At 41.4% G+C, this 25,283-nt stretch overlaps 1 protein-coding gene and 1 long non-coding RNA gene across 3 annotated transcripts in view; both read right to left on the bottom strand.

Annotated features, from left to right (window-relative positions):
- Positions 1 to 505: 505 nt before the first annotated feature.
- On the bottom strand, positions 506 to 5,370 carry LOC132403492 (uncharacterized). 2 transcript variants are annotated; one of them, XR_009515274.1, is made up of 3 exons: positions 4,151 to 5,370; positions 3,061 to 3,213; positions 506 to 2,018 (listed from the first exon to the last, which is right to left on the bottom strand). It is a non-coding gene; the product is annotated as an uncharacterized LOC132403492 (long non-coding RNA). The 2 variants fall into 2 exon arrangements; XR_009515273.1 differs by having other exon boundaries at positions 3,061 to 5,370.
- A 2,409-nt stretch (positions 5,371 to 7,779) lies between these two features.
- Positions 7,780 to 25,283, bottom strand: part of dera (deoxyribose-phosphate aldolase (putative)) — a 58,899-nt gene continuing 41,395 nt past the window's right edge. The window contains exons 7-9 of the mRNA XM_059987607.1: positions 12,310 to 12,422; positions 8,688 to 8,837; positions 7,780 to 8,534 (exon numbers count right to left, since the gene is read on the bottom strand). Coding sequence (XP_059843590.1) covers positions 8,478 to 8,534; positions 8,688 to 8,837; positions 12,310 to 12,422 — 320 coding nt within the window. The 3' untranslated portion in view covers positions 7,780 to 8,477. The remainder of the gene's footprint in view (positions 8,535 to 8,687; positions 8,838 to 12,309; positions 12,423 to 25,283) is intronic.

The following is a 25,283-nucleotide window of genomic DNA, read 5'->3' as shown; positions in this document are numbered from 1 at the left end:
GATAATTTAACACAATTTACCTCAGAAACTATATTTTTAGTGATTCTTTCGTTCAGATTTCTTTGCTTTTTGACTACCAGAAAGCTGTCAGACACATTCGGCTGTGCCATCTTAACTTGAATTCAGTTTCACTTTCCAAGGCTGGTGATTGGATTAATTCGACTTTGAGCAGGCAACAAAAGAGATTCAGCAAAAACTTCCAATAAAGCCACACACATCATTCTAATCAGTGAAACTCATTTTTAAAAAATCTTTCTCCCTCCCAGTTCTGATGCCTCCAATATGAAATGTTAACTATTTCTCTTCACACAGACACTACCTGACCACCTGACCCGCAGTTTAAAAAAATGATCTCTAATGAGCCTGTCACACAATTGATTAATGAAAGATAAAACTCTAGTTTTTTGCATTGGAAGGTTTTCAGTTAAATCACAAGGAATTAAGCTGCTCCTCCCCACTACATAATTTCTTATGCAGATCACAACAGATTATCAATCATCAGAAGTCAGTTTACATATAGGCACCTATTTTAATTCAGATCATATTCAGATTCAGATTTAATGAAAACATACAGTGAAATACATTGTTTGCATTAACAATCAAAGCAACCTAAGGATGTGCTGGGGGCAGCCGGCAAGTGACACAACACATTCCAGCGCCCACATAGCATTTATTTCCACAACGTTCAGCTGAACAGTGCAAGAAATAACAACGTAACCATGGCAAAGCAAGCCCCCTTTCTCCCTCACACACACACACACACACACACACGCAATCCTCCAGCTCCGAACAGTCCACCTCCGGGCCGTCAGCCTCCAGCAGACTCACAAACTTGCAGATGCAGGGCTTCAGCCATCAGGCTCAAAGTCCGGACTTCCAATCAACCTTTCGGCTTCAATCTTCAGTATTGACTACAGGACCCGCTGCTGTCAGCCGGTTTCATCCATAGTCGCCCGTGAGCCTGCTTCATCCGTTATAAGAGTCCCTGTTCCATCCTGTTACATTTATAAATTGTATGTCATTCTACAATCCAATGTTAATGGCTCTAAAATAGACCACAGGCACTTTATTAGAAATTAATATGTTCTCAGAGATGTTAATGTGGAAATATATCTGCAAGCCTCAAGTCTTTATGAACTTACAACTTTTGTAAATGGTAATGTGACAAAATGGATCCCAGGGTACTTTGCTAGTTGGTTTGGATGGGAGGCTTACAAGAAGTCTGTGTGTGTTTTATAGCAGGGATGTGCTAACCGAAGTAAACAGGATACAGCTGAAATGAGGGGCATAAGCTTCAAAAGATAAATTGACTGATTAAGAGACAGATGCCACAGATACAGGTAAGGAAGGAATGCCATTATGGGATGGAACAACCTCAAAGACATGAAATTGATGAATTACTGACCTTTGTAAAAGTATAAAAATGTTTTGTCCTGAGCTGTAAGATTGAAGCTACCTACCAACTTAATGTATCTAGATAGACCTTCCCTTGCAAGTAATAAAGGCACATATAATTTGATCCACTCTAAATTTGTTGTGGTTTGTTATTGTATATTAGAAGACCTAGCTGAATGGTACATGGCACTTCACATGACTTGAAGTAATGAAATCTATTCTTTCCACGTGTTTCCCAATGAGCAGGCAGTTTGGCAGAATACCACTACTGACTGAGATGTCCAGCCTGTTGACACTTCTGGTTGCCTTACTCCAAGCAAGTTGTTTTAGTTTCAAAGCACTGGAGTTTAAGCCCCAAAAAGTGAAGCTGGAGAGGTCTCCACAGGCAATTAGTTCTGGGGTGGAAACACCAGTGAGAAGAGGAGTAGTTCCAGTAACAGGCATACAATTTGTAATATTTGTTTACAGCTACAGTACTACTTTCCTTGCCCTCTTCTTGGGGTTAACATTTTAAGAACAAAATCACAATTGCAGAAGGTGCCTTATTGTGCTCAAATGAATGTAACCACGTAATCCATGTTCAGTGTTCTTGCTGGCATTAAATGGGCAACTGATGCATAATCCTATAAGAATACAGAAAAATGGATTAGGCCACCATGCCCTAAAATAAAATCATGGCTGATCTACCCCAGGCCTCAGCTACTCCTCTGTAGGATTCCCATAGACCACAATCCCCCAGACTTTCAATCATCTTCCACCATTTGAATTTGTTGGGGGACCTTCCTTATTCCTTGCCAAGCCATTAATGCTTTCTCAATACCATGGGTACAGTTTAATTTTGTAACTTTTTACATGAAGAACGGTCCATACGAAGCCCAGACTCTAAGCCAGACATAGACGTACTCCTTAAGTATTTTTTATTTAATTGGTGAAATTTGGGATAAGCTAGAAGGCATTGTGAATTTATCTTTCCTCAGTCTCCCTGAGTCATTTGGATAACTTTTGCAGAAGTACAGGATTTCTGACTACGATAGGCTTTACATGAACTTGGTTGCCACATCTGCAGGAGGTTTTATTCTCTGAGGCCGAGAGCTAGGTTGGTCGATACCACAACTTGGCTGAAACGGACAGCAGCTGACTTATATCTTTCACTGCACAAAAGTTATGTTGCAAAACAAAAAAAAATCCCGAGAACATCAGAGCAGAACTGAAACTGTGGTTTCATATTTTGTGTGCCCAGACAGCTACCATTCAACAAGCATCAGGCAGCTTATGCATGAATGAGTCATGCTTATGACCAAAAAGGGTCTTTGGCAAAGAGGCTTATGAGTTCCCAATTAATCAATTTTCATTCCATTTGTAACAACTATAACCCACAGCCAAAAGAAAATAGCTCCAATTGACAATGTCCCTGAGGTTGAACAAGTGTAAGTATAGTTACGTGGAATGAGCAGCTAGGAGAGCCACTGACACACAGTCCCAGGGACGCAGGTTCACTCCTGACCTAGGGTGCTGTCTGTCTAGAATCTGGACATTCTCCCTGTTAGTGTAGGATTACCTTTACTGGTTAATTGATATGAGTTCTGGAGCCCCACAGTCTTGCTTTTCCTGTAACATTCGAAGAAGATTGCTTGAGGAATGACATCACATGGATTTCATCCATACCTTGTGGCTGTGGGCTCTCCAGTGAGATATTTTGTGTGTTATTTGTTCACTCTTTGCTGGCTGCTTGATTTGTTTTTTTGCATGCCTGATGATCTTGTTGTGAGAGGTCTTTCTTTAAACAGGTTCCACAGTGTTTCTTTGTTTTGTGGCTGTCTGCAAGAAGACAAATCTCAAAGTTGTATACTTCGATAACAAATATACTCTGTATTTTGTACTTTGTATCCAGATGAGATGATATTGTTACTGCAGATTGCTCCAGTGCAAATAAAATGATTTTAATTTCCCTGGTGGGGTGAAAAGCCAACAACTATCGTTTAACTTCCAGTCAGAGACATTCAGAATATACCTATGCTCGACCATTTGTTCTGTCAGATTCCAGGTCTCTTAACCTTTTCTTAACCTGTCTTAGCAGTGTTTACCTATAAACTCGAAAAAAAGGATGTTATTGGACTGGAGAAGGAGCTGAGGAGATTCACCAGGTATATTTCCTGGGATGAAGTGATTCATTTACAAGGAGAGATTGGATTAGTCAGGTTTGTCTTTAGGGGTATGACTATGGTAAATAGAATTCTTCCTGTAGCATTGATATCTAAAACCAGAGAGGGTTTAGGGTAAGGGCTAGGGGTTTAGAGACAACCTGAGAAAGATCTGAATCTGTCTTAGAAAATAGTTGGAATCTAGAAGTCTCTGCTTGAGTGGGTAGTGATGGCAAGTGCTCTCACAATATTAAAGCATCTGGATGATTACCTGAAAAACCATGGTGTCAAGAGTCGTGGGAAACTGGAAGATTGGGAAAACCTTAAAAAGCGTCAAAGAACCACTAAGTGAGCATAAAGAAAGGAAAAATAGATTATGAAAATAAATTAGCACAACATATAAAAACGGATAATAAAGATTTTTAAATTATATAAAGCAGAAAAGGGTGGCCAAAGTGAACATAGGTCCGTTGGAGGATGAGAAGTGGGAATTGGTGTTGTGTAACAAAGAAATGACAGAGGCTTTAAATGATTATTTTGTAACAGTCTTCACAGTGGAGGACACATCTAACATGCCAAAGAGAGATGTTATGGATGCGATGGGAGGGGAGTACCTTGATACATTAGCTATCACTAAAGAGGTAGTGCCGAGCAAACTTGTGGGCCTGAAGATAGACAAGTCTCTGGTCCTGATGGAATGCTTCCCAGGGTACTGAAAGAAAAGGCAGAAGTTATAGTAGAGACATTGGTAATAATCTACCAAAATTCTCTGGACTCTGGGCAGGTCCCAGAAGATTGGAAGACACCGACTGTCATGCCACTGTTCAAAAAAGGATGCAGGCAAAACAGAGATAACTATAGGCCAGTTAGCTTAACATCTGTGGTTGGGGAAAATGCTTGAAGCTGTCATTTGGAAAAAAAATGGATCCATCAGGCAGACACAGCACATATTCAGCAAAGGCAAGTCCTGTTTAACAAACTTACTGGAGTTCTTTGAGGATAAAAGGAGTGCAGTGGATCGAGGGGAAAAGATTGACATTATTTACTTGGATTTCCATTAGATGTTCGATAAGGTGCTGCATTAGCATGGATAGAGAATTGCTTAACTAATAGAAAGCTAAGAGTTGAAATACATGGGTGTTACTCCGGTTGGCAATCTGCAGTGAGCGGTGTGCCGCAGGGGTCGGTGCTGGGCCCGCAACGATATACAAATTTTGTACATTAACGATCTGGAAGAGGGGACTGACTGTAGTGTATCTGAAGTTTGCTGATGATGCTAAATTGAGTGGAAAAGCACATTGTGCATAAGATATGGGGAGTCTGCAGAGAGATATAAATAGGTTAAATGAGTGGGCAAGGATCTGGCAGATGGAATACAATGTTGGTAAATGTGAGATCATCCACTTTAAAGGAAAAATGGAAGAGCAGATTATTATTTAAATGGTAAAAAAAATTGCAGGATGCTGCTGTGCAGAGGGACTTGGGAGTGCCTGTGCATGAATTACAAAAGGTTGGTTTGCAGGTTCAGCAGTCTATCAAAAAGGCAAATGGGACATTAGCCTTCATTGCCAGAGGTGTTGAATTTAAGAGCAGGGATGTTATGCTGCAATTGTACAGGGTACTGGAGAGGCTGCACTTGTGTGCAGTTCTGGTCTCCTTATTTGAGGAAGGATATACTGGCTTTGGAGGCAGTACAAAGGAGGTTCACCAGGTTGATTCCAGAGACGAAGGAGGTTAGACTATGAGGAGAGATTGAGTCGCCTGGAAAACAGAAGAATGAGAGGAGATCTTATAGAACCATAAAATTATGAAAGGGATAGATAAGATAAAGACAGGAAAGTTGTTTCCACTGATAGATGAGACTAGAGCTAGTGGACATAGCTTCAAGATTCAGTAGAGTAGATTTAGGACGGAGATGAGGAGGAACTGCTTTCTCCAGAGGGAGATGAATTGGTGGCATTCTCTCCCCAATGAAGAAGCAGAGGCTACCTCAGTAAATATATTTAAGACAAAGTTGGATAGACTTTTGCATAGTAGGGCAATTAAGGGTTATGTGGAAAAGGCAGGTAGGTGGAGATGAGTCCATGGCTAGATCAGTCATGAATGGCAGAGCAGGGTCGACGGGCCAGGTACCTACTCCTGCTCCTGTTTCTTTTGTTCTCATGGCATTAGAAAGCTGTGGACAGTTAGGGCATATATAGCAAATATTAATTTCAATACCAATCAGTCATCAGTTTGGAATGCGGATTGCAGATTGAATTTAAAATGCAGCTCTGGACAGTGGTCTTCCATTACAGATGGGGTGGATCACCTGAAATGTCTGCATGTGCATATGACTAGAGAAATGATGGGGATTAACATTCATTTTGCATGCCTGGAGTGTTGGAGGTGTTTAAAAATGATCTACGATTCAAAGGAAACATTGGGGATATATTGTAACTATAGAATTGTCCTCGAGTTGCCTTTGATCTTTAACATATAAAGATGTCATGTAACATTGGGTTGGATGGGTGTCCTAAGAGTGTCTCGTGAATGATGCCTGCTGCTTGTTTTGCTGAATAAAGACTTCTACATCATCCACCAGCTTCAGTGTCTCTCAGTGACTTTGTTCACAGTTATAATACAGACCAAGTGCTGAGAAATGGGATCAGTACAAACGGGTACTGATATCAGAATGGATACGATGGACCAAAAGGTCTGTTTACATACTTTACGATTCAATAACCTTGTTTTAGTTCCTGCGCCTTTGAACCTCAGAAGAGGTCACAGCTCTGTGTGCTTCTGTTGAAACAACTTCAATGAGTTGGCACAGTGCACTTTACAACGATTCACACTGTAGCCACAAGGATGGTGGTAATGTATATTCTGGGGGACGTATCAAATGGCAGTCTAGTGGTTTGCGCCATCTGGATTGTGTCAATCTTTAAGTGAAGCTGGATGTCCACTAACCAGAGCGAAATACTGGAAACACTTAGGTCAAGCTTCCAGCCATGAAGATAAAGATTAACATTATTTATGACATGTACATTGAAATATACAGCAAATTGCTTTTGCATCAAATCAAATCAGCAAAGATTGTGATAGGCAGCCAACATAGCATGCCCACAACTTACTGACCCTTACAGCTTTGCAATGTGGGAGGAAACTGGAGCACTCAGAGGAAACCCATGCGGTCACAGGGAGAAAGTATGAACTGCGTACAGCGGCGGGAATCAAACACCGACCTTACAGCTGGCTGCTGAACAGTTGCACTGAACACTACGCTAGAGCAGATGTTTCAGGTCAAGGACCCTTCATCTGAACTGAAAAACTGTTGCAGAGAGAACAATGGGAATGCCTGTGATAGAACTCAGGCCAAAATTGTCATAATAATAATTCCTTTAAAAAACAATTTAATTCTTTTAAAAAAACAAGTTAAAATAGGCGAGGGAGGGAAAAAAAGGATCAATACAGAAATGGGTAAATTCACTATTAAATTTTCAGCCTGCAACACATCCAGGTATGGGATGAGGTGCAATTCCTTGAGGGTCGGGGGCGTAGAATGAAAATGATGAATAATTGAGAGGTCAGGGTTAGAGCTTTACAGAGAGAATGGAAGTACAATGTAAAACAGTCACTTCAACCGCTTTTGGTTCTCCGATGTAGAGGAGACCAAATACATGAGCACTAAATGCAGTGACTAAACTGCTCACCTGCAGGACTCTTTGGTCCTGGGGTGACAGGAAGGATGAGGTAAAAGGATAGGTGTCGCTTCTGTGGTTACATGGGAAGGTGCCCAGAGATGGGGAACAGTGAGTGAACAAGGATGAACGGGCCAGGGAGTCACAGGGAAAATCCCTTCTGGGTGGTGGGAGGGGGGGGGGGCATGTGTTTGGTGGTAGAATCCCACTAATAGTTACAGAGGATGATCCTTCATCAGCTCACATTCTCACATTGGATGAATGTCGTTGAGTCTATGGATCTCAGAAAATGCACTGATGTTCTGGGCTGAACTGAGTTCAGCTGTAAGAACTACACCATTTCTTTCTTTCATTATGCCATGACTCCAGCAAGTGAAATTTTTTCTCCAATTCATGCCAGTTTCAATTTTGCAAAGACTCCTTGATGCCTCACATAGTAACTGCCTCCCTGATGTCTGGACAAATTTGGCTCAATAAAATTCATTTTGATACCACTGAAATTAACCAGTTCAATATCTGTGATTAAAATGAGAAATTAACAAAGAAACAATTGAATACATATATATTTATACATATTCATTTTTATTAAACATGAAAAAATTATTAACATTTGCTTATATTAGTTACTTAGGTTAACATGATCTACAGTGCAGAAGACTGACTGAGGGCTCAGGATGTCTCCTAACAGAGGTGCTTAAATGAAGCTGTACTTATTTGGTAAGTTTACCTCCAAATTGAGCAAAGGACCGACACATAGGCAGATTCTGTGATCCTGTAATTCCAGCAGCGGACCTCCATTGACAGAAGTGGGATCAGAATTCACAGTGCACTTCACTAACCCAGTCTTCTGACAGGAAGGACCTCAAATGCATTGATCACTATAGTGTGTATTTTATAGTGGTGATAAAATAAAACTATTTCACAGAATGATCTGCCACATACAGCTCTTAAAGGACAAACCCTTCACTATCTTAATAATTAAATGGCCCAGAAAACTCTCAGTATAAATGATCAAAATGAATTTCTTAAATCTCACTTGACCAAAGTACCTTAAAATATATACAAGTTAGCACAGCAGGCAATTTGTTCAGAACACGTCATGTGAAAAATTGGCATGAAGAACAGCAAAAATGATGCTTTTTAAAAATTGCAACAGAAGTGTTTGCAAAACTCTGGAAAAAGAAAAAAAATCAGAAACGAAGGAATGATTTAGGAATGAGAATCCAGGGCTATTTTCTGACAGGCAGTAATACACGTTCTTTTAAGCCATTGGCAATTCATGAGCTGCTGCATACCTTCCTGTTACATGATGATAGATCTGAAGAAAAAAAATTAAACACATTTCAGCATATCTAAAAGCAAAAGATGTACATGATTAAGCATTTAATACACATTCTCAGCAGGTATAAGAAATTGCCAAACATAACCAGCATTATGTAACCGAAAGATAAGTTGCTGCTGAAATCCTAACCTGTCTTTCAATGTCAGTCAGTAAAGAACTGGCACCCAATCGGAAGAGATTCGGATTTAGCCAGCAGTCTCCCAGCTCTTCTTTGATCAGTATCAGCCAAGACAGAGCATCCTTCGCTGTGCGAATACCCCCTGCTGGCTTAAATCCAACCTGCAAAGCAAAATACAATTCTCAGGAAACTACATCAGCTAGTCAGCTCGTACATAGGATTCCCTTTAAAACACTGATTTCAAAATGGTGTTGTCCATTGAATCTGTTCTGCCGTTCAGTGAGATCACACTGGAAAAATTTGTGCTCCAATATAGTCCTGATCCATCACATTCATTTAACCCTCTACCTTCCTTAATTTAAAGATTCAAAGTGCATTTATTATCAAAGAATGTATAAATTATATAACCTAGAGATGTGTTTGCTTGCAGGTAGCCATAAAGCAAGAAACCAAGAAAAAAATATAAGACTAACACCCGATGCACAGAAGAAAGAATAAAATACACAACTCATGCAAACAACTGAAACAAATAACAACATTATGAACCAAACTGAGTCCTCAAATCCAAACCATGAGCAGACTGGAGTAGGCCCAAAGCCTCACTTGTCAGCTCTTCATATTAGTGGGCATGGAGCACAGCAGGCAGTGTAGTTCATACCCTCAGCACCATGGAGAGAAGAGTGATTATTGTGGAGAATGAGCAAAATCAGCTCTCGCCTCTGATCCAACATCTTGTCTTTTCAGTATATCTGAGCCAGCGCTTAAATCGACCAAACAACGGAACAGCAAAAAGCTCCGGAATCCTGTAGAGAGGAGTGAACATCGCAGAGAGCAAGCAAAATAGTCTCTTGCCTCCAAGCTGGGCTGGCGTTTAAATAGTCTAAACAGTGGATCGTACCTCACACGCGGACTCGGCCGCTGTGAAAGGCCTGGACCACGCCACCCAGTGAAACACTCCAGGCCCAGATTTCACCACCCAGCCCAAAGCAGCTCTCAAGCTCTTCAAATCAGCTCGGCACCCAGAGAGATCCAACCTCACACCAGAACCAGCTGTGCGGGCATCGGAGCTCATCTGCAATGATTCTGCAATACACCATCCAAGATCATCCCCCTCACTGTTTGCGGTGATAATATAACACAATTTACCTCAGGAAAGGTGCTTCTAGTGAGATTTCTTAACTTTTTAAACTGGCAGTGAGCTGCCGCATGCTTTCGATGGCACCATCTTAACTGGAGTTTGTAGCATATTTTACAACATACCCCAGGTTCGCCATCTAACTCTTTGCTTACAAGTTGTGGTATAGCTGTCAGCATGAGAAGTCTTGAGTTCTACAAGTGAATCCAAATTGTATTTATAAAATTGTCATGTTGAATCACTTCTAGCAGTTATAATCCAACAGAAAAACTGTAAGCAGACTCAGGTCACAAAAAGAAAGCTTAAATTGTTGAAAGTCTACAACATCTAGAATTGTAAACACAAAAAAAGTTTGTAAATGAGTGAGTTTCTGAGCTACCTCAGTGTTCCAGTGCATGGATCACAAAAACTAACGGGCAGGTCCAACAAGGCAAACAATGTGTTGGTCTTTGTTATAAAATGGTTGTATTTATAGAAAAGGGAGGTTTCATCAAAGTCAAGTTTATTGTCATATGCACAAGTACATGTTAGCACAGATGCAGTGGAAAACTTACTTGCAGCAGTGTCACTGGCACATGACACACAAGTAGTATTCACAAGAAAAAACATTAATTTTAAAAATGAGTAGGTCTGCAGATGCTGGAAATCCAAAGCAATGCATACAAATTGCTGGATAAACTCAGCAGATCAGGCAGCATCTATGGACATGAATAGATAGTTGACATTTCAGGCTGAGCCTGTTCTTCAGGACTGAAAAGGAAAGGGGAAGATGCCAGAATAGAAAGGTGGGGGAGGGGAAAGAGGCTAGCTGGAAGGTGAGAGGTGAAGTCAGGTGGGTGGGACAGCTCATGGGCTGGAGAAGCAGGAATCTTGATAGGAGCGGAGATTGGACCATAGGAAAAAGGGAAGGAGGAGGGCACCCAGGTGGAAGTAATAGGCAGTGTGAAGAACTAAAAGATCAGATTGGGGAATGGGGGTGTGGGGGGCAGATAGGAAATTTGTTTACTGGAAGGAGAAATTGATATTCATGTCATCAGGTTGGAGAGTACCCAGACAGATTATAAGGTAAACACGAGGAAATCTGCAGATGCTGGAAATTCAAGCAACACACACAAAATGCTGGTGGAACGCAGCGGGCCAGGCAGCATCTATAGGGAGAAACACTGTCGACGTTTCGGGCCGAGACCCTTCGTCAGGACTAACTGAAAGGAAAGATAGTAAGAGGTTTGAAAGTAGGAGGGGGAGGGGAAATGCAAAATGATAGGAGAAGACCAGAGGGGGTGGGGTGAAGCTGAGAGCCGGAAAGGTGATTGGCAAAAGGGATACAGAGCTGGAGAAAGGAAAGGATCATGGGACAGGAGGCCTAGGAAGAAAGAAAGGGGGAGGGGAGCACCAGAGGGAGATGAAGGAGGCCACCTATGCTCTGTCCGCCAGAGAAAGCAGGATCTCCCAGTGGCCACACATTTTAATTCCACGTCCCATTCCTATTTTGATATGTCTATCCATGGCCTCTTCTACTGTCAAGATGAAGCCACACTCAGATTGGAGGAACAACACCTTATGTACCAGCTGGGTAGCCTCCAACCTGATGGCATGAACATTGACTTCTCTTAACTTCCGTTAATGCCCCTCCTCCCCTCCTTACCCCATCCCTGATATATTAGTTTTTGTCCCCCTCCTTTTTATCTCTGTCTCTGCCCATCACTCTGCCTGTTCTCCATCTCCCTCTGGTGCTCCCCTCCCCCATTCTTTCTCCCTGGGCTCCCATCCCATGATCCTTTCCCTTCTCCAGCTCTATATCCCTTTTGCAATCACTTTTCCGGCTCTCAGCTCCACCCCACCCTCTCTGGTCTTCTCCTACCATTTCGCATGTCCCCCTCCTACTTTCAAATCTCCTACCATCTTTCCTTTCAGTTAGTCCTGACGAAGGGTCTCGGCCCGAAACATCGACAGTGCTTCTCCCTATAGATGCTGCCTGGCCTGCTGCGTTCCACCAGCATTTTGTGTGTGTAGACTATCAGATGTCGGTCCATGGATTCCTTTCGTACCAAGATGAAGCCACCCCTTAGGGTGGAGGAGCAACATCTTATATTCTGTCTGGGTACCCTCCAACCCGATTGCATAAATATCAGTTTCTCCTTCAGACGCTTGCCAAAGCCTCAATCTCTATTATAACCCTGCCAGGCTCTCATCACACTATTACCCCAACTGGGGCCCTCAACCCCACCACTCTAATCCACAAGAAGTCAAATTTCTGGCAGTCAATCCCCAACTCATACAGCCCACAAAGATCCCCAGTCTTCAACCAACTAGGCTGCAGCAAGATACCTTTCTAATTTCTTTCTCATGGAACTTAGGAACTTCTTAGCTATTGTTCATTAGAATCAGCTTTCCTCTGAAGTGAACAAGCAATTTTCCAAAAAAATATACATAGAATTATTCTGAACAAGTTATATATGAATTTGCAGTTGCAAATATTTCCCCTTTTGCTGCTGTACCTTATAGCCCGTCTTCCTGTAATAATCTTTGATGGCCCTCACCATCACCAGGGCAACAGGGAATGTGGCATTTACCCCTTCTTTTCCTGTAGAAGTCTTTATAAAATCAGAACCTTAAAATAAAAAGGGAAATATGATCAATTAAAATGGCCTATGAAGTTAGTAAAGAAACATGTTTTCAATATACTGCATATTTTTGAATAAAAATATTGTGGGTCCAATTGTGCATAGCTATAGAATATGTTTCTCAACTCAATGTTACTTCTGAATAATAATAGATGGCATTGGTAAAATGCTGACTTTCTACAAGAATTCCATTACAGTGACAATAAGAGGATAATACTGAACAGAAATGTAATTAATGAACTGTAAGTACAGTTATAGATTCAATAAGGAAAAGATCAAAAGAAGTTAGAAGATGGGGAGGAAGAAATAAGACCACAAGACAAAAGAACAAAATTAGGTCATTCGGCTCGTCGAGTCTTCTCCGCCATTCCACTGTGCCTGATTTAATATCCCCCTTAACCCCATTCTCCTGCCTTCTCCCTGTAACCTTTGACTCCCTGACTAATCAAGAACCTATCAGCCTCTGCTTTAAATATACTCAATGACTTGGGCTCCACAACTGTCTGTGACAATGAATTCCACAGATTCACTACCCTATGGCTGAAGAAGTTCCTCCTCATCTCTGTTCTAAATGGATGTCCCTTTATTCTAATGCAGTGTCCTCTAGTCCTAAACTCCCCCACTATATTTAACATCTTCTCTACATCTACTCTATCTAGGACAGCAATATTCAACAGGTTTCAATAAGATCCCACCTCTTTCTTCTAAACTACCATGAGTAAAGACTTAGAGCCATCAAACAATCATCATACCTTAACCCATTCATTCCTGGAATAATGCACTTCCTCTGGACCCTCTCCAATGTCAGCACATCTTTTCTTAGATATGTGGCCCAACACTGCTCACAATACTCCAAGTGTGGTGTGACCAATACCTTATAAAGCTTCAGCATTACATTCTTGCTCTTATATTTTAGTCCTCTCAAAATGAATGTTAACATTGCACTTTGCCTTCCTTATCACTGACTCAACCTTCAAGTTAACTTTAGGGAATACTGCACAAGGACTCTTAAGTCCCTTTCAACTTTCTCCTGGTTTAGGAAATAGACTACATCTTTATTCTTACTTACTTTCCTACACTATATTCCATCTGCCACATCTTTGCCCATTCTCCCAAACTGCCCAAGTCCTTGAGTCTGCAAAAGGACTCTGTTGAGTCTGTTTTCTCAACACCACCAGCCCCTCCATTTATCTCTATATCATCTGCAAACTTAGCCACAAAGCCATAAATTTCTTCATCCAAATCATTGTCCTGAAACATGAAAACAAGCGGTCCTGCGGAACACGACTAGTCAATGGCAGCCAATTAGAAAAGGCCCTCTTTATTCCAACTCTTTGCCTCCTGCCAGTCAGCCAATCTTCTATCCATGCTAGTATCTTTCTGTAACACCATGGATTCTTATCTTGTTAGACAGCCTCATGTGCAGCACTTTGTCAAAGGTCTTCTGAAAATCCAAGTAAACAACACTCACAGACTCTCCTTTGTCTATCCTGCTTGCTGTTTCCTCAAAGAATTCCAACAGGTCTGTCAGTCAAGATTTCTCCTTAAAGAAACCATGCTGACTTTGGCCTATTTTATCATGTGCCTCCAAGTACCCCAAAATCTCATTATTAATAATGGGCTCCAACATCTTCCCAACCACCGAAGCCAGGGCAAGTGGCCTATAATTTCCGTACTTCTGCCTCCCTCACTTCTTAAAGAGTGGAGTGACATTGCAACTTTCCAGTCATTTAGAACCATTACAGAACCTAGTGATTCATGAAAGGTTATTACTAATGCCTCCATAATCTCTTCAGCTACTTCTTTCAAAACCCTGGGGTGTCATCGATCTGGTCCACCTTCAGAGCTTTCAGCTTCCCAAACATTTGCTCCTTAGTAATAGCAACTAGACTCACTTATTCCCCCCAATACTCTTGAACTTCCATATTGCTAGTGTCTTTGACAGTGAAGAAGTTCGTCTGTCATTTCCTTGTCCCCCATTACTGCTTATCCAGCGTCATTTTCCAGTGGTCCGATATAGACTCTTGCCTCACTTTTATTCATTTTTTCTGAAAATTTTGGTACCCTCTTTTATATTATTGGCTAGCTTACACCTTGATATTTAATCTTTTTTTCTCCTGATGGCTTTTTAAATTCTTTTGTTGGTTTTTAAAAGCTTCCCAATTCTCTAACTTTCCACTAATTCTTGCTATATTATATGGCCTTTCTTTTCCTTTAATGCTGTCTTTGACTTCTCTTGTCATCCACAGCTGCCTCATCCTCCTTTTGAAAGATTTCTTCATCTCTGGGATGTATCTATCTTGTGCCTTCCAAACTGCCCCCAGAAACTCCAGCTATTCTGTTCTGCTGTCATTTCTGATACCTTGCTAGTGTTCCCTTCCAATTAAATTTTGTCAGCTCCTCTCTCATGCCTCTGTAATCTCCTTTATTCCACTGTAACAATGATACATCTGACAGTATCTTCTCCTTCTCAAACTGCAGGGTGAATTCTATCATATTATTATCACTACCTCCTAAGGGTTCCTTTACCTTAAGCTCCCTAATCAAATCTGGCTCATTGCACAACACTCAATACAGAATTGCCTTATCACTTGTGGGCTGAACCACAAGCTGCTCTAAAAAGCCATCTCATTGGCAGTCTACAAATGCCCTCTATTGGGATCCAGCACTAATCTGATTTTCCCAATCTACCTGCATACTGAAATTCCCCTTTTTACATGCCTTTTCTATCTCCCGTTGAAATTGTAACTCACATGCTAGCAACTGTTTGGAGGCCTGTATCAGGTTCTTTATAATCTTGCAGTTCCTTAACTCTACCCACAAGGATTTTACATCTTCTGATCCTATGTCACCTTTTTCTACGGATTTGATTTTTTTTTAAACAAAAGAGCATCCCACCCCTTTACCTGTCCTTCCAATCAACATGTATCCTCAGATGGAGTGGGAGGGTGAACAGCCAGTGGTCCTGGTACACATAGGTACCAATGATATAGGTACAAAACGGGATGAGGTCCTACAAGGTGAATTTAGGGAGTTAGGAGATAAACTAAAAAGTAGGACCACAAAGGTAATAATCTCTGGATTACTACCAGTGACATGTGCTAGTCAGAGTAGAAATAGGAGGATATTTCAGATGAATACATGGCTTGAAAAATGGTGCAAGGGGGAGGGATTCAAATTTCTGGGGCATTGGAACCAGTTCTGGGGGAGGTGGGACCGGTATAAACAGGACAGTCTGCACCTGGGCTGGACTGGAACCAATGGCCTAGGGGGAGCGTTTGCTACTGCTGTTCAGGAGTATTTAAACTAATGTGGCAGGGGGATGGGAACAAGTGAGAGAGACAGAGGGGTGTAAAATGAGGGTAGAAGCAAAAAGTAGTAAGGTGAAAAGTAAAAGTGGCAGGCAGACAAATCCAGAGCAAAAACCAAAAAGGGCCACTTTTCAACATAATTGTATAAGGGCTAAGAGGGTTATAAAAACAAGCCTGAAGGTTTTGTGTGTCACTGCGAGGAGCATTCGTAACAAGGTGCATGAATTGAATGTGCAGATAGTTATTAATGAATATGATATAGTTGGGATCACAGAGACATGGCTCCAGGGTGACCAAGGATGGGAGCTCAACATCCAGGGATATTCAATATTCAGGAGGGATAGACAGGAAAGAAAAGGAGGCATGGTAGCATTGCTGGTTAGAGAGGAGATTAACGCAACAGAAAGGAAGGACATTAGCCTGGAGGATGTGGAATCGATATGGGTAGAGCTGCATAATACTAAGGGGCAGAAAACGCTGGTGGGAGTTGTGTACAGGCCACCTAACAGTAGTAGTGAGGTTGGGGATGGCATTAAACAGGAAATTAGAAATGCGTGCAATAAAGGAACAGTAGTTATAATGGGTGACTTCAATCAACATTTAGATTGGGTGAACCAAATTGGTAAGGGTGCTGAGGAAGAGGATTTTTTGGAAAGTATGCAGGATGGTTTTCTGAACCAACATGTCGAGGAACCAACTAAAGAGCAGGCCATTCTAGATTGGGTATTGAGCAATGAGGAAGGGATAGTTAGCAATCTTGTCATCCAAGGCCCCTTGGGTAAGAGTGACCATAATATGGTGGAATTTTTCATTAAGATGGAGAGTGACATAATTAATTCAGAAACAAAGGTTCTGAACTTAAAGAAGGATAACTTTGAAGGTATGAGACGTGAATTAGCTAAGATAGACTGGCAAATGATACTTAAAGGGTTGACGGTGGATATGCAATGGCAAGCATTTAAAGATCGCATGGATGAACTACAACAATTGTTCATCCCAGTTTGGCAAAAGAATAAACCAGGGAAGATAGTGCACCTGTGGCTGACAAGGGAAATTAGGGATCGTATCAAGTCCAAAGAAGAAACATATAAATTAGCCAGAAAAAGCAGCACACCTGAAGACTGGGAGAAATTCAGAGGAGGACAAAGGGCTTAATTAGGAAAGGTGGCAGGAAACATAAAAACTGACTGTAAAAGCTTTTATAGATATGTGAAAAGAAAAAGATTGATCAAGACAAATGTAGGTCCCTTACAGTCAGAAACAGGTTAATTGATCATAGGGAATAAGGACATGGCAGACCAATTGAATAACTACTTTGGTTCTGTCTTCACTAAGGAGGACACAAATAATCTTCCAGAAATAGTAGGGGACAGAAGGTCTAGTGAGATGGAGGAACTGAGGGAAATACATGTTAGTAGGGAAGTGGTGTTAGGTAAATTGAAGGGATTAAAGGCAGATAAATCCCCAGGGCCAGATGGTCTGCATCCCAGAGTGCTTAAGGAAGTAGCCCAAGAAATAGTGGATGCATTAGTGATAATTTTTCAAAACTCCTTAGATTCTGGATTAGTTTCTAAGGATTGGAGGGTGGCTAATGTAACCCCACTTTTTAAAAAAGGAGGGAGAGAAAAACCGGGGAATTATAGACTGGTTAGTCTGACATCGGTGGTCGGGAAAATGCTAGAGTCGGTTATCAAAGATGTGATAACAGCACATTTGGAAAGAGGTGAAATCATCGGACAAAGTCAGCATGGATTTGTGAAAGGGAAATCATTTCTGATGAATCTTATAGAATTTTTTGAAGATGTAACTAGTAGAGTGGATAGAGGAGAGCCAGTGGATGTGGTATATTTAGATTTTCAAAAGGCTTTTGACAAGGTCCCACACAGGAGATTAGTCTGCAAACTTAAAGCACACGGTATTGGGGGTATGGTACTGATGTGGACAGAGAATTGGTTGGCAAACAGGAAGCAAAGAGTGGGAGTAAATGGGACCTTTTCAGAATGGCAGGCAGTGACCAGTGAGGTACTGCAAGGCTCAGTGCTGGGACCCCAGTTGTTTACAATATATATTAATGATTTAGACGAGGGAATTAAATGCAGCATTAAATGCAGATGACACGAAGCTGGGCGGCGGTGTTAGCTGTGAGGAGGATGCTAAGAGGATGCAGGGTGACTTGGATAGGTTAGGTGAGTGGGCAAATTCATGGCAGATGCAATTTAATGTGGATAAATGTGAGGTTATCCACTTTGGTTGCAAGAACAGGAAAACAGGTTATTATCTGAATGGTGGCCGAGTAGGAAAAGGGGAGATGCAACGAGACCTGAGTGTCATTGTACACCAGTCATTGAAGGTGGGCATGCAGGTACAGCTGTCAGTGAAAAAGGCAAATGGTATGTTGGCATTCATAGCAAAAGGATTTCAGTACAGGAGCAGGGAGGTTCTACTGCAGTTGTACAAGGTCTTGGTGAGATCGCACCTAGAGTATTGTGTGCAGTTTTGGTCCCCTAATTTGAGGAAAGACATTCTTGCCATAGAGGGAGTACAAAGAAGGTTCACCAGATTGATTCCTGGGATGGCAGGATTTTCATATGAAGAAAGACTGGATCGACTAGGCTTATACTCACTGGAATTTAGAAGACTGAGGAGGGATCTTATTGAAACGTATAAAATTCTAAAGGGATTGGACAGGCTATATGCAGGAAGATTGTTTCCGATGTTGGGGGAGTCCAGAACGAGGGGTCACAGTTTAAGAATAAAGGGGAAGCCTTTTAGGACAGAGATGAGGAAAAACTTCTTCACACAGAGAGTGGTGAATCTGTGGAATTCTCTGCCACAGGAAACAGTTGAGGCCGGCTCATTGGTTATATTTAAGAGGAAGTTAGATATGGCCCTTGTGGCTAAAGGGATCGGGGGTATGGAGAGAAAGCAGGTACAGGGTTCTGAGTTGGATGATCAGCCATGATCATACTGAATGGCGGTGCAGGCTCGAAGGGCCGAATGGCCTACTCCTACACCTATTTTCTATGTTTCTATGTTAAGCTCTCAACTATGATCTTCTTTCAGGCACACCTCACTGATGCCTATAACATCATACCTGTCAAACCCTAACTGCACTACAAGATCATCTACCATATTCCATATACTATATGCATTGAAATATAAAACCTTCAGTTCTGTATTTATCCCCTTTTCAGTTTTGCTTCCATGTTACATTTCAGCTCATTCCATTGACTGCGATTATGCTCTATCATCTGCTGGTCCTTCCCCAGTCTCATTATACACTACATCTACTTGTATGCCAAGTATCCTGAGCCCTATCACTACAGTTCCAATACCCCTGTCAAATGAGTCTAAACCCTTCCCAACAACTCTAACAGACCTGCCTGCAGGGAGATTCTTTCACCTCAGGTTCAGGTGTAAACCTTCCTTTGTACAGGTCATAACTTCCCTAGAAGAGATCCCAACGATCCACTGAACCAGTTCCTCAGCCAGTCATTCATCTGTACTATCATCCTGTTGCTGCCCTGACTAGCATGTGGCACTGGGAGTAATCCAGACACACTACCTTGGAGGTCCTGCTCTTCAGCCTCGTCCTTCATTCCCTATACTCACTGCACAGGACCTCTTCCCCCTTTCCACCAATGTCATGGATGCCAATTTTGCACCATGGCCTCTGGCTGCTCACCCTTCCTCTTGAGAATATTCTTCAGCCACTCTGAGAGACATCCTGGGACCAAGCACCTGGGAGGCAACACACCATCCTACTGTCTCATTCATGGCCACAGAATCTCTTGTCTATTCCCCTAAGTCTCGAGTCTCCTATCACTATCACTCTACCTGACTTTACCCTTCCCTGCTGATCCTCAAGCTGGCCACCGTCCAACTGGCCTGGCTGCAGCTGCTGTGTCCAGATAGGTCATTCCGCCCCCCCCCCCCCCCCCCAACACTATCCAAAGGGGTAAACTTGTTGCTGAGGGGAATGGCCACAGGGGAACCCTGCTTTAACTGCTGATCCTTATTTCTCCTGTTGGCCATTCATCAACTGTCTGAAGCCTGCACTCTGGGTACGACCACCTGAGTCAAAGCCTGAGGTTTTCAGCCTCTTGGACAGTCCTGAGTACATCCAGCTCCAGCTCCTTGACCTCTTCACTGAGGACTGCACTTGCTACAGATGTAGTCATCAGGGAGACCTTTAAGTCTGCAATCCCACATTTTCCAGGAGGAGCATTCCAACTCCTTCCTGCCTATAATTTTTGTACCTTGGGCTTGAACTTCTAAAGCTTAAGTTCTACAAACAACTAAATTATTCTAAATGACTCAGCCCCCTTAGCTTCCACCTGTTCTCATCTAGGCCTTTTGAGACCAAGATGTACCACTCTAACACTGGGCCACTCCAACAATAGCTCTCCACTTACAACTTGTTTCTTTTATCATCCCTTGCTAATTTAGTAATAACCCCAGCAATCTCCCGCTTGGCAGACAAGTTCTGAAAGGCCCCAGTCGCTTTTTAAACCTGGTGCATAAAGTCCACGAAGAACTATCTCTAACTCACTCCACTAAATCAAGGAAAATTTATGTGATTCAGTTAGCAGCAACTCTTGAGAGGAAGGTTTATCTCTCTGACTTCAGCAAATTATCTTGCCTATTACCTATGTGTAGTAAATCTGCCTTTTTAAAGATATATCATTTAGAGATATTAAAATAGGTTTATTACTCTCATAATTTTAAGCAGCTGGGGTCCCATATCTAAGGAATGATGTACTGTCCCTGGAAAAGGTCCAGAGGAGGTTTACGAGAATGTCATGGGGACTGTAGGGTTAATACATGAGGAGGGTTTGATGTCTCTCAGTCTGTATTCACTGCAGTTTAGAAAGATGAAGGGAGAATCTCATTGAAGCCTACCAAATATTGAAAGGCCATGGACAGAATGTTTTCAGTAGTGAGAGATTCTGGGACCAAAGAGCACAACCTCAGAATAAAAGGATCTCCATTTACAGTAGAGATGAGAAGGAATTTCTTTAGCCAGGGGGTGATGAATCTGTGGAATTCGTTGCCACAGATGACTGTGGAGACCAAGTCATTAAAGCAGAGGTTAATAGGTTCTTGATTAGTAAGGGTGTCAAAAGCTACAGGGAGAAGGCAGGAGAATAGGGTTGGGGGTAAAAATAAATCAGCCATGATCAAATGGTGGAGCAGACTCAAAAGGCCAAGTGACCTAATTTTGCTCCCATGTTCGTAGAACTAAGAAAAGCTTCACTTTATATGCAACTTATACAAATCATTTCAGTTACATCAGTGCATTCAGGTAGTACAGTGGAGGTAAATGATACGTTGCAAGGACATAACAAGATAGATTGTGAGCAAGATTCCATTTGATTTTACTTGGGTAACATTTAATAGTTTTACACTAGCAGGACAAAAACTGTCCATATGCCTGGTCGTACATGCTATGAGGTATCTGATAGGAAAGGAGAGAAATGTGAATGTCCAAAGGGCGTAGGGTCTTTGATTATGTTGGCTGCTTTACAAAGCAAGCAAGAAGTATAAACAGAGTCCTTAGCGGAACAGTTGCCATACCAAGCCGAGATGCATCCGGATAGGATGCTTTCTATGGAGCATCAATAAAAATTGGTGACTGTCAAAGGAGATATGCCAAATCTCATTAGCCTCCTCAGGAAGTAGAGATCTGGTTCACTTTCATGACAATGGCATCTATGTGGTTGGAGCAGGATAATCTATTAGTCACATTCACTCCTAGGAGCTGGAAGCTTCCAACACTAGTACAGACAGGTAGAATGTCCAGTTTATGGATTTGCTGTGTTTAAATTTGCTGCCACATATACCTGTGACTTTGCATTCCACCCCCCCCCCCCCCCAATTCCCCACCACCATTAGATTAACTAATGGAATGTGTGTGAAGCACTCTGGGATGACCTGAGGATTTACGGAAGTACAATGTAAAACATTATTTTTACTTGCAGGAAGGACAATGAATTGCAAGGCATTGTATAATTTGCCCACCTTCTAATAAATCATATACTTGATAATTCAGAGTAAAAGCACACTATATACTGTAGATAACTTAGTGACCTAACAAGATTCACTTTGGAATGAAGCAGCAATGCAGGTATCTTATTCCCTGCACTGAACTTCATGTGTATAGCAAATAATGAGAAAAATTATATTTTCAAAGTAAGCATGTGCCTTGGATTTGGCGTTATGTGTCGATTCAGAGAATGCAAAAGCATTAGCATCATGAAGTTTTTCAACTGGATCAAAACATAGGGCAAGGAAAATCCATGCACCATCTTTAGAGACATCATACAGTATTTCTGTAAAGTATTTTGGACAAGATCCTAAAACGGCCATTTCCAAGTTCAAAATGCAATATGTTATTGGACCCCTGCTAGAGAGTGAAACTCATTTACTCAGCAGGCAGAAAGGAGTGCAAAGTGACAGTTTTTAGTGTGCAAAACCAAGGTCACAAGAAGCCATCTGTTCAAAGGAAAGCATATGTCTGCCCCCTGGAAGATAAGATTTGTCGGTGCTGGGGCTTTGCATTTCCCAAATAGTCTTCATAAGTCTCATACAATTGGATGCCATCCAACAGACTGTCCCTCCATAGGAGTCTGCTAGGTCACAATGGCTGCCAAGTAAGGCTGTTAAGTTTTGGGTGTGATCTCCAGAGAATAAAATTGTGAGAGTAATGACTTTGATTTGACCATAGACAGACTTCAGTAGAATTTGAAAGAAAAAGCCTTTGAACATAACTCAATGAGTTTAGTATTTGGAAGAAGAAATGCACAAATAGATAACAGGAGAAAGTGAAGAGGTGATCAAGCTCGAGTGATCACTCTGGATTGGATTATCCACCTTTTACACTGAATGCCATGACATTTGATATTCTGAAAATCTCAACAAGCCTACTAAGCCCACAGAAGGCTGCCTCTTCGATGTATTCCATGCATATAACCAATACTTGCTTGAGGAGAGCATCACATGGTTTGCCTTCACAGCACTTCCTCCATTCCAAGGATGATGATGTGAAAATACTTCGGGATATTTTTCAGTTTTTCCCATCGTGGGATCAGGAGTGGATTGCATCTGTGTGTAGGTGCGTATACCAGCAGTGTTCCTGAAATGTACAAGAATTCTAAAGGGCTTTACAGGGTCGATGTACAGGACCTAATACTTTTGGTGGTTTAGGTGTGCAGAACCACATTTCACCACTCTAAATTAGTGGCAGACTACCTGGGATGGATGAAATCTCCTCACCAATAGATTAGCAAGCCTTTGCAAGTCTCCATTCAAGGGAGTTGTGGAGGTTCAATTGCTGGCCATATTCAAGACAGAAATTGATAGTTATTTATATATCTTAAAACTCCTTTTAAGAATTATTGAATACCGTACTCAAACTAATCTCATGATATTACAGCAGTCATCTACTACATCTAGTGTTCCCTGGGTGCCCTCGGTGAGACGCGATGTAGATTGGGTGACTGCTTTGTTAAGAAAATTCACTCCATCCACCATATTAGGAGGAATTTCCTGGTGGGCACCCATTTTAATTTGACTTCCCATTCCTATGTGTCGTTCCCTGGCCTCCTCGACTGTCGTAATGAATCCACATGCAGGTCGGAGGAGCAAAACCTCATATTTTGACAGGATAGCTTTTAACCTGTTGGCTTGAAAATTGACTTTTCCAACTTCCTGTAATTTATTCCCCCTCCACCTTCTTTCTTTTCCCATTCCTCATTCTGGTTCTCCTCTCACCCCTTCTTTTTCCTTCAACTGCCCATCATATTGCTTTGCTGCCCCTCCTCCATCCCTTTCTTCTATGGTCGATTGTCCTCTCCTATCAAATTCCTTCTTCTTCATCCCTTTTTCTCTTCCACCTATCACCTCCCAGCTTCTCACTTTCTTTACCCACCCATTCACCTTCACCCTAACTTGTTTTCACCTATCACCAGCCAGTTTGTTCTCCTTCTACTCCCCCATCATCTTATTCTGGTCTCTTCCCCTTTTCTTTCCAGTCCTGATGAAGCACCTCAACTGTTTTTTCCTCTCCATAGATGCTACCTGGCCTGCTGAGTTTCTCCAGAACTCTATGTGTGTTGGTCAAGATTTTAGGATTTTATTCCTTGGAATATAGAAGATTGAAGGGAGATTTGATAGAGGTATACAGAATTATGAGGGGTACAGATTGAGTAAATGCAAACAGGCTTTTTCCACTGAGGGTGGGTGGGACTACAACTAGATGTCATGGGTTAAGGGTGAAAGGTGAAAAGTTTAAGGGGAACATGAGGGGAAACTTCCTCATTCAAAGGGCTGTGAGAGTGTGGAATGAACTGGTACTGCAAGTGGTGCATGTAAGCTCAATTTCAATGTTTAAGAGAAGCTTGGATAGGTACATGGCCCAGGTGCAGGTCGATAGGACCAGGCAGTTGAAATGGTTCAGCACAGTTTAAATGGGCCAAAGGGCCTGTTTCTGTGCTATACTTTTCTAGCATCTGCAGAATCTCTTATGTTTATAGTATTACAACCATGTATATTGCATCTTCCTATATGGAATCCAAACAACTTTTCAATTTGTAAGTGCAAGTTCCTATTAGTATTGATATTTTTGTAGAGATCTGAGACTGAAAATTATGGGATGATGTCTCGTGTGGCCTGAGCTAGGCATTTTACTTCATTTTAGCACAGGCAAATTTATCTTAAGATTGTTTAATACAGCCCATAACCAGACTTTTTCTTTTGACATTTAATAATCAGCTTTTGATGAAATAGATAGATAACATTCTTATTCTCAATGCTTCACAATGTGTCTTAATTACATCCACTACCAAATTCATTTGCTTCAATTCTCCAAGGGTTTTAGCTGCAATTCTGCACCTCATCACTAAACAGGACAAGATTAACATTTTTCAGTTCATTAAAGAAATGTTCTATGTGTTATTTCCTTTGTACTCATCTTTCTTAATTATCACGTAATGGCTAATGCTTTTTAAATACATTTTTGAGAATTAAAATACAATTCATTTGCAACCCAAAGACTGTGAAGAGTGATATAAAATTACTGACTCCGAAGATTAATGTATCAAATTATTACTCTAATTTTAAAATTCTAAGTCACGAATATTTAACGAGAAAAGAACAGATGAAAAAAAATCATTATTTGGAAGAAAGTGTTAAATTAATTTCCAAAGTAGATCAGTATGCAATTAGTTATAATCAGCTTTATCTGCAATTATGATAAAATGACAGAAATTATATTGTAGCCCTTTGAGGACTAGCTTTCCTTTTCATAACTGATTTCTAAAAAATGTGATTCTGTTCTCATGCAGCTGGAGAGTAGAGAAATATCCTATTCAAAAATCTCAAGGCGTGGGTGGGAAAGAGGTACTAGGAGGGGGAGATTATTCAAAGATGCCAGAACCAAGTTCAATATCATAGGTATTAATCTCCAAAGGTAAAAATTGATTACAAGATAATTCAGGAGACAATTAAAGCTTAGTGATTTAACAGAGTATTATAAAG

The sequence above is a fragment of the Hypanus sabinus genome, chromosome 13 (assembly GCF_030144855.1).
Source record: "Hypanus sabinus isolate sHypSab1 chromosome 13, sHypSab1.hap1, whole genome shotgun sequence".
Taxonomy (NCBI): domain Eukaryota; kingdom Metazoa; phylum Chordata; class Chondrichthyes; order Myliobatiformes; family Dasyatidae; genus Hypanus; species Hypanus sabinus.
Note: the sequence above shows the minus strand (reverse complement) of the source record. Positions and strands in the feature narration are given on the sequence as shown.